The 16,997-nt window shown below is 40.6% G+C and overlaps 1 protein-coding gene across 1 annotated transcript in view; it reads left to right on the top strand.

Annotated features, from left to right (window-relative positions):
• The window catches only part of LOC147705954 (BPI fold-containing family C protein-like), a 60,981-nt gene that overhangs the window by 19,791 nt on the left and 24,193 nt on the right, over positions 1-16,997 (top strand). Inside the window, exons 4-10 of the mRNA XM_086932420.1 lie at positions 517-645; positions 5,068-5,223; positions 7,052-7,115; positions 7,863-7,923; positions 11,915-12,006; positions 13,026-13,199; positions 13,301-13,345. Coding sequence (XP_086788546.1) covers positions 517-645; positions 5,068-5,223; positions 7,052-7,115; positions 7,863-7,923; positions 11,915-12,006; positions 13,026-13,199; positions 13,301-13,345 — 721 coding nt within the window. The remainder of the gene's footprint in view (positions 1-516; positions 646-5,067; positions 5,224-7,051; positions 7,116-7,862; positions 7,924-11,914; positions 12,007-13,025; positions 13,200-13,300; positions 13,346-16,997) is intronic.

Here is a 16,997-nt window from a genome sequence, read left to right as displayed (position 1 = left end):
ATATATATATATATATATATATATATATATATATATATATATATATATATATATATATATATATATATATATATATATATATATTTTTTTTTTTCAATAGTTTACCAAAGCACCTCAAAATATAAACCTATACATGTCAATGTTTTTTTAAATACATTAACAAAAAATGTGTACTGAATTAAAAATAGATGTTGCTCCAACATTTGGAATAAAGGGCCTGGTAATTATGCTTTTTATAATTTGTAGTTAGATGTTTTAAGTAATTTTATGTTTTATTTTCAAAAGAAATATATTCATGGCATTAGAATCACAAATTAGGCTACACTAGACTGTAAAAAAATAAAGTAAAATGTAAAAGAAAGAAGAAAATCTGTTATAACATAACACGCTGGATAAAAATGCTCATAACCAGCACCAACATGAATTGAGATTACGTTTTACTCTTTTTTGTTCTTTTTGTCAACATTTTGCAGAGGTTGTAGCTAATATACAGATTTTCTTTTTTTTTACTTGCAGCATCAAAATAAACAAGTTCAGTATTTCTGACGCAAATATCACCTTCATCCCGGGGACTGGGATCCATTTGACAATCTCTAACAGCAGGGCAGAAATCAGTAATAAATGGAAGATTAACAGCTGGGTGGTGTAAGTATACCAGTCGATTCACGTGCTTAGCAATCATATCATGCGAACAGTTTAGGGAAGCAAACAGTACAGGGCACAACTCTTCAGCAATTCTCTTTCAGTTCAAATTTGGCATTATTATAATTTCTTTTTTCAGAGGCAGTCAATGTTAATGATCAACTAACTTGCCCCAGGGACATCTTTAAGATGTTGGGGCCCAGGGCTAAACGTATTTTGGGGACCCCTGTTCATAACGCTTTGTATTTTTGATCCAATTTCAGCTCTTTCAAGCCCTCTCTGTATAGGTCACTGAAATTGCACATTCACACACTGTCTAAATTCTAAGGGGCATGTTTACAATTACTGGCGCATCCCTGCAAATTAGTAGGGATGCGCCAGTAATTGTGCGCCATGCCTCCCTCACCCATGATGCACCGCATTTACAATGCGGCGCACCATGGGGCAAAAATGGCACAGATGCGTGACGTAAAGCGGCGCATTGCTGGAGTTGTGTCGCAAGCACGACGCAGCTGAAGCAATGCTCTGGGGGGCCCATACCACTAATGCTGCGTCAAGCCTTAGGCCTGCTTCAAGCAGGCGCAAGGTTTTGACGTAGCATTGGCCTAAAAGTGACTGAGTGAAATCTTGCAGATTTCACTCAGCCACTTTTAGGAGGCGTTCCTGCGCAGGAACGCCCCCCCTACCCCCCTGCGCCGGAACGCCTCCTTAAGGCGCAGGGCTTTACAACGTGACGCATCTCCCAGATGCTTCACGTTGTAAATAGCCCGCATCATGGCGCATCTTTTGCGCCGCCGCTGGGTCACAAAAGTGACGCAGCGGTGGCGCAAAAGAGGCGCAAGGGGCTTGTAAATCTGCCCCTAAATTTGTTTACACCTAATATTGGGGGATGACGTGTGTTTTTAATATTGAAACACAGCAGCAGCTTGCTAGTATTACTACCCATAATCTTTCTGCCCCCCTCCCATTTCTGATATGTGAGGTCCCGATTTGTTCAAAAAAACTTTGTATGGATATTCCATGAAAAATACGCACAACATTTATCTGTAAAATATCTGTTATAGACTCTCACACATCACCCACATTAACAGTAAATTAAAGGCGAACAGTATTTAAAACAGTCTGTTTAAGAATTATTCAAGGTCACCAGGGAACCAGTCTCTGCAGACCAGAGCTGTGTCTATCATGGGGCCCCCAGAAATGGTGAGGACGGCACTTTGTCCGTGCCTTAAAACGTCTCATTTACTTCCCCCACTGTTTTCTGGACAATATTTGGCTTTTCAGATGAAAATGGCTGCATTTGTATTTCCAAAAATCTTCCTTGTATTTCTTTAACTTTTTTTGATCTGACTGATGAAAGTATATAGAGCGATTGTTTATACTCCAGTGAGCTGCGCAGATAAATCCTTACATCTTGCCATTACTTTTAAACAGAGGTTATATCATGTTATGTTGTCGCCCGTCTGGTTGTGCTATTGCGGTGCTACGCTATTCTGTTTCATGCTATCCTATATCCTATATGGCAATCTGGCTGAAATGTATTGGGAGAAAAAGTGTGGGGAAAAGGGAAAAACATGCAGAATTCTAGTGTTAAAAAACAATTGTCAGTTTCCCGCCTTGTTTTCCTAATTGAAACACAGAATGAAGGTATTTACCATTTGTGATAAATGGTGAACAGCCTTTACGACGCGGCTGTTACACTGCCGTGCCGTTACAACGCGGTCTTTTCAACGCAAGTCGTTACCACGACTTGCGCTGGAGGGCATTGCAGGACAAGGAATTATTTAATTTACTATCCAACACCTTCCCTACTGATGTAGGCTGGTGTTGGAATAGTAAATTAAAAAATTCCTGAGTCCGCACCCCCTCCAACGCAGGTCGTGGTAACGACTTGCATTGAAAAAAACGCGTTGTAATGGCACGCGATGTAAATGTACGCGTTGTAAAGCCGTACATCCGTGATAAATAGCTTACTCTATTCCGCCCAACTCATAATGAGGGCCTTGGTCAAGACTCACTTTTGTGAAAGAAGATAATACCCTTTGGGTGACCACTTATGCACTCTGTATGGAAGTAGTTCTAAGTTCCCTAAGATCTGAGATCAGGGCATCAGGCTTGTGCAGTATTGAGCTGATATGACAGGAGTAATAATTAACATCTCAACTCTGTAATTTCCTAGAATATTTAGAGTAGTTCTCAAGAGCAGGTTGAGGGCTAATTAAATCTGGACCCAAAGGGGATGCTCTTCTGGACTTGTCTAATATATTCTTTTAAGGGAGGGCTGTGCATTTCTAACTGTCCAATAGTGCTATGCTTTCGACCAATCATGAGTCATATTCTGACCCCACCTTTTAATACTTGCCCTACTTGTGTTGAAATATTTATTAGCAACATTCATCTGCAGAGTTGCAGGGAGATGACAGGACTAGTTCTCTAAATAATCTGTTATGGTGGGAATAGAACTGTTGACAGGGTTTTTTAATTTGTGGTGGGTGGATTATCAGATGTAATGAATGCTTTGATAAATCTTGTCAGTGAGGCCGTCCTGCTGAAACTGAAATGGATTGGTTTAGGAGTGTGGATGATATGCCTCCCCCTGACAGGTTTCGTTCAGATTTGTGCTGATCATTGCACACATTTCTTAGGCTTACTGCGATTTACCGGAATTATGGTTTAGTTACCCTGGGTATTTAGCCTTTGGCATTTTGCAATGTGCTGCAGTGTGAAATAATGAATAGATTGATGATATTGCTTGGTATCTAGTGGGTGGAAGAGCAAGCCAGCTCTCCAGCTCTCCGTTTCTGTTCACGTTATGGTAAGCGTGGCCTACAATTAGGCTTTTGTGGGTATTATATGAAACCTAGCGGTACATATATATGTGAGCAAGGACTAGTGCCTTCCGAAACGCGTCATATTTTGAGGAATAAAATCAACATCAAGCCATACCTTCCAGTGGTTCGTGTCTCTCTCTATTCGCCGGAAGGAAGTTGGAGAGTGATCTGTTCTCATATATATATATATATATATATATATAAATAATGGCAAATTTCCTACACTCCAATGGGGTTTAATTACAGGTGTTTCTCAACCTAACAGCGCCTTAAAAAAAAACAAGGACGCTGAAAATAATGTCTCCTGAAAGCATTTGCAAGTATATGAGTGAAGTGCGAACCTGAGTAAAGTTAGCAGTAGTATAAAAAGGAAGCAAGTAAATCAATGGATCTTTGCGTGCTGTGGCTTGTTGGTCCATTCTGGGGAAAGCAAACCTGCCAGCTCTAGGAGGCAAACAACAGCAGGCATCAAGAGCAGCTGGAGAAAACCATCACAAAGGGTGATGTGGCTTCTAGAGGGATGGGAAGCTCCTGCTTTCGATGTCCACGTCTCTGATAGGTTTGTTCTTGGGTGGGGGAGGGGCTTCCACATGTGCCAGAGAATCCGTGTATGAGAGAGAACCAGGGTTAGGTAAGAATTTCCTAGAAAGCATAAAAGGTAAGGGATAGCAGATAATGTACAAGCAAGAAAGGAGAAGTGTAAAAATGGGAGGCAGATGTGCAGTGGCGAGAGTGATATGAGGCAGATGTACAAAGAAGGTGCCGTGTGCAAGGAAAACTGAAATGGGGCAAAGGAAAACTGAAAAGAGGAGACAGAAAGGTGCGAATAGCAGGTCAAAGGAGTACACATGGAAGTATAAAATATTACTCTAAGGATATTGAGGCGCCATTACCAATACGCGGTGAAAAAACAGAAAAGCATGAGGGGCCATTCAAAATGCTTTCGTCACAAACTTCACCGAAGCCTTTCGCTACTTAATTTAGATGTCGATACAGTAGATCATTTCTGGGCCACCTGTTTAGGTGTAAATTATTTTGTACCTGCCAGAAACACCCAATAAATGTATACTGTAGAAACTCTAAAGAGACAACCTAAGAATATGATGAAAATATGGGGGCTGTGAGAAAAACAATATAGCTAATGTCTTATTATTTTAATATCAACTTTAACCGAAAAAAACTATTGAGGAAAGACCGTAATGTGATTCTCATAACTATTATTAGAATGACAAGTTAAAAGACAATATCAGGAATTAATTTGCATGAATGGTGGTGATGTTGGCTTTAACAAAATCTCAGACAGCTGTAGTGTTCTAAATAAAAATACAAAATTGTCTCTAGACTGAATAAATACCATGATATATTCTGATTACTTAAACATGCATAGTGCTGTGAATGAGAAATATTAATAAAGTTCCTGCATTGCAGTCTTCTTTTATTTAGAAATGCATAGAGCACTACTCATTCTAACTATCATCCATATGTTAGATAAGGATGATATATTTTATATATATATTTTTTGTATGATATATTTTATGTTTATATTTATGATATATTTTATATTTAATATGATATATTTTATTTCCCTTTCCAGGAAAGACCAAGGATCCAGCATTCTGAACCTGGATGGAATTTGCGTCAACGCTGTCATCAATATCACAAAGACCAGCGATGGGCTCCCCTCCTTCACTATCACCAGTTGCAGCTCAGAAGTTGAAGATGTCAAAGTCAATCTGATTGGAGGAATTGAGTGAGTATCAGAAACATTTCCACCTTGCCTGCCTAGAGTCTCATCATGTTTTCGTGTGAAAAGTTATTAATCTGGGGCCGTTTTATATCGACAGTTCCCGATTATATAGATGGTTATGGTGGAAGGTATCACCTATGGTAGCATTACTTGTGAGTTGCAAAAAAAACGTATTTTCAGCTACTCCGTGGCCCAAAATATCCCGCCATAGTCAGTACAAATGTTGGCGCAAAGTAGCACATGGATTGACAGTGTATGGCCAAAGTGCATTTTAAGTGTTAGTCTATCCCAAAACTCCTAACGATATTCACACCTGCACAAAAAGCTTTGGGGCAGATTTACAAGCCCTGTGTGCCACTTTTATGTCCCTTTTAACATGGGGAATAGGGACGCAATGTGGCGCACGGGGCTTGTAAATCTGCCCCTATGAGTTTTGGGATTAACCAGGCAAAGACTTAAAGTATTATCTCATGGAATGTGGTGGGTTTGTATACTAAGCTAGAAAATCCAGACTGGAGAACGCTGGTAAAATAATATACCATAATCTATCGAGAGCTGGCTCAAGGGCCTGCCTTACATTGATGGGTATGCTTAATATCCGTCCCCAGCCATCCCTTCTAAGTCAGGCCAGGCAAAAGGAGGTCTGACCACCTTTATCTCTGTCTCACAAGAAGACATTAAGACAAAAGAACTTACCTCAACATCTTGTTAACATTTGGTGTTTTCAGTATTAATGTGTTAGGCATACACCCGGGGGTTATAAGGATAAGTGGCGTAGCATGAAAGTAGAATAAGAGGTAGAGAGTGTGTGTATGCGGGGGGGGGTGTTGTAAACAGTCCAACAATATATGTGTGGGCTAAGTTCAGCTGCTTCTCATAACAAAACACGCATAGTTCTATGGGGGATGAACAACTTGAAAGTACAGTGTGTGAAGAGGGGGAGACTGGAGGCAGAGCTTGGGGGTATCTTGACCTTGTATGTCCATGTCAAGGAGATATGGGAGGGGTCTAATAATAAGCAGAACCAATTGTGTAAATACATGACAATTGTCATCTGGAACATCATCTTCAAAATTGATTATACTTTTTCGTATGTCCCCAAAGATTCCTTTGTATTTTTTCACCTTCTTATCTCATTGTACAGCCACTCTGAGGGTACCATCCAGGAGGACATTGCACTTTAAAAACACCAGTGCGTATCCCAGCACAGGCCTTGAGCAGAACCACATGTGATTCTGGACCAATCTCCCTTTGCCACTAAAAACCTGCCAGTGCCCTGTCAAGTTCCACCACCACACACAACATCCTGAATGTTCTAATGGGTTATCCACAGAATGAGTCATTTTTATGGGTTGGTCATTTTAGTGAGAGTAAAGCCCACATACATTTGTTCCATTAAATGATCCTCAATTAGAGTTTTGATTTGTATCTTTTTCCTTCTGTCAATCTTCATTTTGGTAATTCATTTTGGTTTCACCTGAATACTTCAGTGGTAGCTACCTTGAAAATGTTATAGGTGTGCGCTTGTCCTATCCGAGAATGTTCACTGCTAAATTTGAACTTTATGTTGGAAATCCCAAACTCTTTTCCTAAAGTTTGTTTTCTGTGTGATTTGTATATGTTTATTACATAGTATGATATATCTTGGAACACAGTCCGTGTCCCTTGTACCAGAGTACTATACACCGTAGCATAGGCCCTTAGCACTTACTTCCGTTGTTGGCGTAATGTAGTGTAAATCCATATTAGTTACCAACACAAAAGGGGCTTTTAAGACTGTTGTTTCAAAAAAAAAAAAAAAATTCATGCACTTGAATTTCCCACTTTGCAGAATGTTCCATGGCATGATGACTGAACCTATGAAGAAGATCAGCCGTGAAAAATTTAATCAAAAGGTAAAGTAATACCAAGAAAACGATCAACCCCAGAACATCGATACATAATGGAGTAAATATGCAAGCGAGTATTGGGGGATTCCTCTGAGGCACCCAAACTATACAGTTAAACTTTGGGAGGAAAGATATTACAGTGGGCAGTGCAACTATTCTGAAGTCCCATCATCCACCTTGGCATATATGCCAATAATGTGGTGGTAGGCACCAAGATGGACGTTGACCAAAGAATGATACAGAATATAGGTCTGTGGGATTACTTACAATTTCATTCCTAAACTTTGTAGTAATTGGTGATTGCAAGACGTGATAGCACAAGCATAACATTTAGGATTCAAAAGAAATTATTTTCAGTAGCCTGGGAATTTGATTAGTAATAGCGATATTAGAAGGATTCATGTTATTTAATATGAAAACAATATCAAAGTTGTTCAATTTTTTTATTTTTTAGAAAAGTCTAACTATGATCTTTCAGACTAATTTTAAGTTAATATAAATCATGACAATAGCATCATGTGTGTATGAAAAGAACACTCTGGATAGTTGGAGAAAAACAGTACACCAGCTTAAGGTATCAGAGAAGAGAGGGGCAATGAAGAGATGTAAAAAAAGAAGGAACATTGACCAGTGTGAGACCTAAATACCTGACGTGGAATCGGGTTAGGAACAAGTTAAGGTCTTCTTTGTAACAATCACCAAGGAGAGGCTTCAAGGAGATGATTTTAAAATGATATTTTTGTTTTTCTGCAGGTGTGTCCCATCATGAAGGAGCAAATTGAGAAATGGTCGAAGAATCTCAAACTGCAGCAATGTAAGAGTCTACTTCCTTCTTTACAGTGCTCTTTTGTTAAACCAATTGGCCCGCGTTACCTATTGGAGGAAGAGTTTTGCAGTAGCATATTCATCAGAGCTGATGCTGCCTGCTCAGAAGATAAAGGGGCATATTACCAAGCAATAGCGATAATTATCGCTATGCATGGTTAGCGGCTAAAATTATATCGCCGCGCTCCGATCATTTTTACCGCTAAGATACCTTGATATTATCAAGATTTATCTCAAAAGTGGTAAAAATCCTGCGAAATGCATGAATATCACTGAAAAATCAGCGATATTCATGCATTATCGTGACAATGCTCTTAGCCATGTTATCCACCTTCCATTGGATAACATGGCTAAGAACAGCTCTGGCCAGGCGTTAACTTTTGGAGATATTCGCGCTTAGCGCTAATATTTCCAAAAGTAAGGCTTTGTTGATAATTGGAGATAGCGATATTAGCGACAGTTTCCAGTCGCTAACATCTTGGCATGCCCACTTTGCATGTCATTAGTGATAAATATCGCTGACATGCAAAGTAGGCCCCAAGATGATCGCTATCTCCTACTAGCTGTCGCTAACTGGTATTAGCAACAGCTAGGTAATAGGGCGATACAATTATCGCCGCTTTCGCGGGAAAAAGTCCAGCTAAGGCGGCGATAATGGCCCTTGGTAATATGCCCCAATGTTCCCGAGAAAAGTTCAACTTTGTTTTGGTGAAGAGTCCTGAAATACAGTTCAAGGCAGAAAGAGTTAGGAAGTATTAGACAGGCTGGGATGGCAAGTGCAGGGCTGACTGTGGAATAGCAGGAATGGGGCAGTTACTTTATGCTGACTCCTAACAAAGAGAGTGCTGCACTGCTGGAATTGCTTAATTTGAGCCGGAGGTTTCCGGAGCTCTGCACCAGCAGTTAATATTGAACAACACCAGTGCTTGTAACAGTGCCACATGGTGGCACTGTCTGTTCTATTTAAAGATGAGCACAACAGTTGTTTATTAATTCAACATACATTTAAAATGATTATTGACTGTGGCCCAAATCATTCATGTAGCTCTGGGGGCCTGGAATAGACACTTATAGGAGTGTGATTAGTAGTAATTGTGTTGCTGCTGCCATTGGCAGCATTGGGAGGGGCAATGTGTGGTGCATGCTTCAGTGGCCTCCTGATGAAGGCCCTGGCCCTTATTTTTTTTACAAATTAAGCACTGATTGCAGGGAGTACTGATCGTAGAACAGTGACAGACCTGCAGGTGTGATCTGCTGACTGTGTAATATTGAGACTTGAGCTGAGTTCGACATGCTCACTGTAGCAGAGTAGAAGTGCCTCAGGGCTTAACCTGCTGCACAGCAGTGATAGTGTAGCAGTTAAAGTTATGGTGACACTATAACAGTGCGAGCGCTGCAGTTGTAGTAATAATGACTGTATAATAATGGTTTCTATAAGTAAGTGTGTAGTTTTTTTATTTCAACCTAGAAAAATATTGAACAATACTGACTACCACAGTATTGTGAAAATATTTATTCATAGGTAAATTTAGGCTTACTATTCTTAACTCTGCATTTATATAAACGTTGATGATATGTATATATTATATAATCTAAACGCCAAGCTCTCCAAACCTCCTTCCGGCGAAAAGAGAGTCACGATATCCAGTGGGTAAATTGGCATGAAAGGTCTTTATTCCTCACAAGCCTCCATTCTGACGCGTTTCGGTCAACAAGTGACCTTGAACACATTATATAATCTATATCCATATATTCACTGAAAAAAACTGCAAACTATATAGATAGGTGTTCAAATGTTGAAATGAGTTAAAAACGAATGCTTAAGAGCCAAAGCAACTCAGAAATGTGCCAGTTATAGTAACTTGTGCCCCAATCATGCGCTGCTTATTGACCCCATATATTGTATCACTCATGACATGTTAAATGGCATCATTGATGACATCACTGATGACATTTGAAATGTCATCCTCGATGACATCTATTAATGAAAATATCGCTCATGACATTGTTCAAGCTACTGCTCCTCAAATTACTCTATTAGCTACTTGATCATTCCAGAAAAAAGTAGGTAGTAAAGAGCACACTAACATTGACTGTATTTATGGGTGTGCATCTATGAAATATTTATAGTGTAGTCCTGGGGACAAATATGATTCAGCCCCTCCCTCCTGCCCTTCATGGTCCATTGTGCTGGCTCTCCCCCTAATGCCCTGCATGGACATTTGAGCTGCCACTGCCCAGTTTGCAGCCTGTTGATGTCACTGTTCCTGTCCCTATCCCATCTCCCTTCTGTCCATTGTCTGAGTCCATGTCCTTTCTCCTTCCTCCTGTCCTCTTTCTTTGACTGTGCTGTTCCAACCCCAGGACCTCTATGGTCAGTTGTGCTGCCATTGCATCTTCTGCCTGACCTGTGTAGCCTTTATTTTTCTGCCACTCCCCCTGCTGCATGGTCTGTCTTGCTGCCACTGCCTCTCCCATCTGCCCTACCTGATCAGCGTGCTGCTCCTGCCCATTGAACCGACCCAACTTCTCGCCATTGTCTGTTTGAATGCGTAAAAAACACATATAATTGTTATGAGCAATAAACAATACCGGAGCCCGCCAAACTGCTTCCTGTGAAAACCGAGTTAAAGTGGGTAAATCTGTGGTTGTTCTTCGACTGAAACAAAAAAAGTCTTGCAACCATTCTGAACAACCCTCAGACAGCACCATGCACAACAATCCTCCCTTTTCCAGTGCCATCCTTCAAAAACTTTAAAACTTAGGATTCGTTGGCAATCAAAATAGATACCATGATGTCTTGATAGAGCAATGAAGGAGACATGAACAAAATGGTGAACATATCCTTCTGAAAGTAGCTGGTTCGAAGTTATCTAATATTAGCAACCATCACCCCATTGCAGATAATTGGCACTAGTCCTACTTGGGCCAACAAACTAGCTGTCAATCTCTAACCACTTCCACTTCACTAATACTCCATAAAAGTGGATCTTAGAATAAGAGTACAAAAATATACTGAAATATTGAGCTGAACGGCTTGTCCATCTATCAATTTGAAGTCTGCTCATTAAGAAGTACATAATACACCCTCTATGAGCATCAGGCAGAACTTCACATTAACACTGATGAAGGTTGAGAAGCTATTTGGATAATCATTAAACTCTCTGGATCTTAAGAAACAATAGACCATGAAATATTTCTGTCCAATCTGAAAGCACAAGTAGGGATATCCATAAGTGCTCAGGCTAAACTTACCTGCTTTAGATCCACAGAGTCATACATCCAGATGGTGTCATGCGCAGTGCCACACACACGCTCACCCTTTTCACTTTTGTTTAAAGGCTACACATGCTCTCTATAGCAGGGCCTCGGCGATATAAGGTGAACTTCCAAAACTATGACTGACAATGAAATAAAGACCCGACTCTAGAATGATGATTTGCCGACACGCGTCACAGTACAGAAACCACACTGATAATTAGATGGAAGAATGTTTCCTCTACCTAATAGCAATGATTTTTGGCACAGGTAACAGTGATGGGGAGAGAGCAGGGCGGGTTGGTGGGAAATCTACAGATGACGGGATAGGTAAAAGGATACAAAAGAAAAAATAGTACTACTTACCTCACGTTCACTGCAAAGCCGACTCGGCGATGCAGCGAGTGAAAATTAAGTGGTTTTATTTATTTATTTTTTAATTTACATATCCTGTTGTCTTGTCGACTTCCCCCGCCTCGTCCCCACCCTACCGCTCTTACCTGTGCCGGCCGCCACTGCCTAATAGGGTACAAATCAGACTCACTGTTTGTGTGTTGGTGCAAACACCAATGCACTTCCATAGAACTCAGCCCAAGCGTGTCAGTTTTAGAAACAATAGGCTGATTCTGTGGACACATTTCTAATTGAGAACCTTGATCATCTGCAGTCTAGACCTTCTTTTGATTCTCTGTGTAACTTGTATTTCTATTGTCTCTTCTCAGTCCGGATGAACGTCAACAAAGATGTTGGGTTTGATTATACTCTTGTGAGTAATCCTGTCACCACAGCGAATGATTTGACCTTCCCTCTAAAGGTAAATATCTACCGACAATCCCTCTGGTATCATTTACATTTTCCAGGTATTGATCTCTAGTTCCCAGTGCTCACTGCCTGCTCATATTCGTGCCATTACGTGTAACTCACATGTGAAAGAGAATCTGAAAACACTTATGTATACTAACCTTCAAAGTATTTCAGTAGTCCATATTCTGCCTGCGATGTTTGTAGAATACGATTTATGCTCTCTATGTTTTTTCATGCAACCATCCTAACCTTGCAAGTGCATAGATTGCACATGTGCATGGGTTAGGCAAACTGGGAAGCACTGATTTATGTGCCTATTGTATTCACACATTGCAGACAGTATACAGGAAGCCAAGGCATGTAGGTCCCACCTGCGCAATCACTTTGCATATACATTAAATGTTGTGGATCATGTTATGCCACATGTGTATGTTACTTTTTTTTCTCCAAAAAAACAAGTTGGTGCCAATCCTTAAACCATCAAACTTTGAGAAAGTGTGAAAGTCTGTCAAACCTTGAATAGCTCTAAAATTCATGTGACTCAAGTTCTTATAGGTTGGTTCACCCAAAAATAATTCTATCAACATGATTTTAGGCACTGTTTCATATCACTATCTTATTGTCAGACTAAGACAAATTGTGAAAATGTTCTTATGCAAAATATGCATAATGTTAATGAAAATTATGTGATATTATGCCTATTGCGCAAATATACAAAGCCAGTATCTCGTATGAAAACTGAACATAAAAGCATATCTTGTATTCAAAAGTGAACAGAGAAACTGGTAGAGGGCTGATTCCAGCAGAAAATAGCTCTATGCAGCAGCAGAAATGCATTTTATATTTTTTGCATGGCACTTTCTGCTCAAACTGATCTCACTTTGGTAAAATTTCACAAAATAATGCAAATATCAATACATTGGTGGTATGCTAAATAAGCAAATACCACGAGAACTTGGTTGAGTTACAAGAAAAGTCTTATAACATTGATTATGTACAAACACATTCATTTTGATTTTCTCTCCATAGGGTATGTTCTATGCAGTCAAAGCCCCTGAAGAAACTCCTTTTGCACCAGTATATTTCTCCCTCCCAAGCCTGATTGACAAAATGCTCTGTGTTGGGATCTCTGAATCTGTCTTCGGATCTGCAGCGTACTCCTATTACAGATCTGGTTATTTCACTCTCAGCCTGGACCCTTTTGTGAGTCAAACCAAGTAGTGCACACATTTTTCATGATGTATACACATTTCCTAGCCTTTTCTTTGTTATTTACCACCTGTATGTCTTGTCTTTATCCTCAGCTAGCCACAATGAACTCTACTACACTTTCAGAAATCTTTCCTGAGGTGAGTTATATTCGAGGCCAACTTTTATGCATCTGAAAACAATTGCTGGGCATGGGGTCTAGCAGTGAGTTTTTTAAAGCTGGGTGAGCTAGGACACGGAGAAGTTCCTAAATGAACTGTCTGCCCCTACATTTACTTGGCATTCATCTTGATGGGACTAATTTCTGCATGCATAGCTAATACTGAAAACGTGGCTTATCACCAACCTCTATGGCTATCGATAAGTATGGCTGTACTAAATTATGTAAGGCATAGTTTCTAAACAAATTTGTATATTTTAGTGTCATGGTACTGACAGGATAATCAGCATGCCTGAAAGCAACTCCTCTGGCAAGGAAGGTTTTGGTGTCCACATACCTTAAGGACTCAGAAAGCCATGACCCTCCTGATGGTTCATTTTACCTTCTCACAATGTTGTAAAGGGTCATCTACAATCAATCACATTACTAAAGCCGTATGATTTTTTTTCTAACAAAACCAGCAAATAATCTAACACTGTTAGCACAAATCCTACTGAGCTAACAACACTCTTTCTGTTCTACAAGTTCTCCTTGCTTTCCATGATCTTTACTTCTCTCTGGAATTGATCACTTGCTGAGCATTATATGTTTCCAATACATTAACGATTTTATGTATAATACATGGATATGATTACTTGAGTATCTCTTCAACAAACATTAGCTATATACCTCCTCCACCTGGTACACCCCAAATCGTAGCAAACACAAAAAGATAATTGACGGAGTGCTGAAACGTTTCAACCACTCACGCCCAGACAAGAGATTTGGGTGTAATCCATCATTCATTTGCTCACTATTTCCCCCCAGTTTGGACTCAGCCATATGCTTATCAGTCTTGACCCTGTTCCTCATGGGAAAAGTCCAGCCCAAACTGCCAGGGCAGGTCCTCCCTGGACCGGAAACAAGCACGCTGGGACAGATTTCGTGGTTTCACCTATCATCAGCTAGCCTAGCTTGAATCCAGTGGCACAGCGAGCAAGGGACCCACGTCTGGGCATACCCCAAATCATAGTCATGAGTTTTCCAACAAAACATAAAGCACAAAAATTCTGGGTAATTGGTGATCGCTGAGCTGTACAAATGCCACGTAGCAGAACAGCAACTATCGCCTCAGTCCTGTGGACAAACACTTTTGAGTGGACTTTCGCGCCAGCTCTGACTATCCCAATATAAAGCACAGCAAAATCACCTAGTGATATACATCGATGCTGCTACTACTTCCACACTAATAATACTTTCTGCTACAGCTAATGCATATTACTACTACTGCTAATACATCTGCTCTTTCTCCTTATACTGCTACTGCTACTAATACTTACTACTTCTATTGCTTCTACTGTTGTACCACAACTACTTTTGTTGTTCATACAACTTTTAATTCTTTCCTGCTACTGCTACTACTAATAATACTCTTTTTACTACAGCTAATACGACTACTACTATGTTTACTACTACTACATTACTACAGCTAACACTTCTACTCTGCCCCTTCTACTGTTACTACTACATACTAATGCTACTACTGTTGCAACTATTTTCCTCCAACTACTCCGGCTGTGCCTACTACACTGCTTCTACTTTACTGCTACAACTACTGCTATGGGTAGTACTACTTGTTTATTACTAATACTAATACTACTCCTTCTACTTCTACTGCAGAACATATTTGTACAGAACACATTAACCCGGGAGGTAAATAAAAATTGAAGCTACCTTCTTCCTTTAATTTCAAAATAAAATAGTATGAAACATTTTGAAAAGTGAAGTATCCTGAAAAACAAAACTACTACCAATGTGAATTTCGTTACTTAGAAAACACGAATAACGTATTTGTTACTAAAACACACATCCTGATGGAATGAGTTAAATTTTGCTCTCAGCAAAACACAAAGTGTAACTTTCAGATTGGTGTGAGTGAGAAGCATATGTTCTTTGTAGATGTATGATAAGGCAAAATGTTGTAGGTGCTGTATTAAAAAGCTTTGGAGCCCGTCTCAGATGTATTTACGCACCTAAGTCACACCTTGGTTTGCAAATACATAAATTACAAGTGCAAATCCAATTAAAAATCTCACCAATGTAAATGAATAGGTGTACATTCATTCACTCACATAGATAATTTCACCACTGTTGTCTTGAGGGCCTTTCTGGATTAGGACACTTGCCAAAGTAGGACCTAAGACTCCGACTTCTAAGTCAGCGACACCTCACAAACATCTGGCAGGCATATTCGCACCTGACAATGAGGGCAATGCTTGTAGAGCTGAGGGACAAGTCTGTTTTCAGGGTGGAAATGAGAAGGAGCACCTCAAAACTGTAGACCCTGTGTAAAGTTTTTTTCCCGCGGGAAAATGTATTTACACAGTGGAGAAGCTAGAGAAAAAAGTTTAAAAGTGCAATTGCACATTACCATACCCTCTGCTCGTGCAAAAATGCATGTCTGTGCCTTTGCGTGTGTGACTCGGTCCTAATGGTATACAGCAACAGATGCAGCTACCCAGAAGATCTTGATTTCATAGTGAGACCCAAGTTGCAAGTTTACCCAAACATGAACATAAGCCTACCTGAGAAAGTTTCCAAATTGCATTTTGAATCTGTTGCATCCTTACTTATCGCCATCAGAATAACAACCCCAATCATGACAGATTATTGGCGCTTGTATACCCTAATAAATTGATGTGGTTGGCATGTTCTAATACTTTATATCTGCGCCTTTGTAGTCTCCGACAGTGTCTACAGCCTTCATCTAGATCTTTGCCGAGGCACCCGCTTGGCCCAGGCCAAATCCTCAACATCACCTCCCCACCCCACTGCCCAAGCTGACGCCAGTAATTTTCCTTGATACAATGGGTGGCCAGGCTTTGGCAGGAGAACTGCAAGGTCGTCGTATACAAAGGTGTAGCGATGGAGGCGCCATTATTCTAATGTCCTTGTAGTTCCTGCCAGTCCTGCAAGGTCAGCTGGTGCAAACTGTCCTTGCCAGAACCCATGCAGGGAGCCCTCGGATTTCCATCACCCTCCTGTGTTAGCACAGCATTGTGGGAAGAGGACCGAAGACTCCCCGGTCCAGGGGCCCCAAGCCCTTACCTAGGGTGTCCCAGTATCCTACACAAATGGAGAATCCTGGTGATTCCCTTGCGGGTACCACATCCACCTTATGAGTAGGTGATCAGAGGTCACCTTTCAAGGCCTCAGTGGATCCGCAGACATTTCCCTAGCCCTGGAGTGGGTACAGCCAATGCCCAAGCAGGTAAGAGGGGTGAGACCTTGTGTGGGTATTTTGACGGACTAATGATTTATTTAATTTTCCCTCGTCATTGTCCATCGAAATATGGGCTGGGTTAGGGCTTGTACCAGGTTAGGACCATCCACACAGTGCCCCACTGCTCTTACCTGGATGGGCGCGGCTGAGCGGGGGATGGTAGAGGGCTTGTACCATGCTATGACTGTCTCACACACTGCCACACCACCACAGTCTTCCTTCCCCCAAGGCCATGGGAATATCAGACAGTGAGCACTACCATCCGGTTCTTACTTGATAGGTGTTTGAGGGGCACAGGAGAGGATATCACCATGTGATATGATTGGATATATTTCTGCCTCTGCCTGATTCCATCTACCAATTGTCATCT

Source organism: Lissotriton vulgaris, chromosome 7 (assembly GCF_964263255.1).
Source record: "Lissotriton vulgaris chromosome 7, aLisVul1.2, whole genome shotgun sequence".
In the NCBI taxonomy this organism is placed as follows: Eukaryota; Metazoa; Chordata; class Amphibia; order Caudata; family Salamandridae; genus Lissotriton; species Lissotriton vulgaris.
The sequence above is the reverse complement of the archived record's forward strand: the minus strand, read 5'-3'. Positions and strand labels throughout refer to the sequence as shown.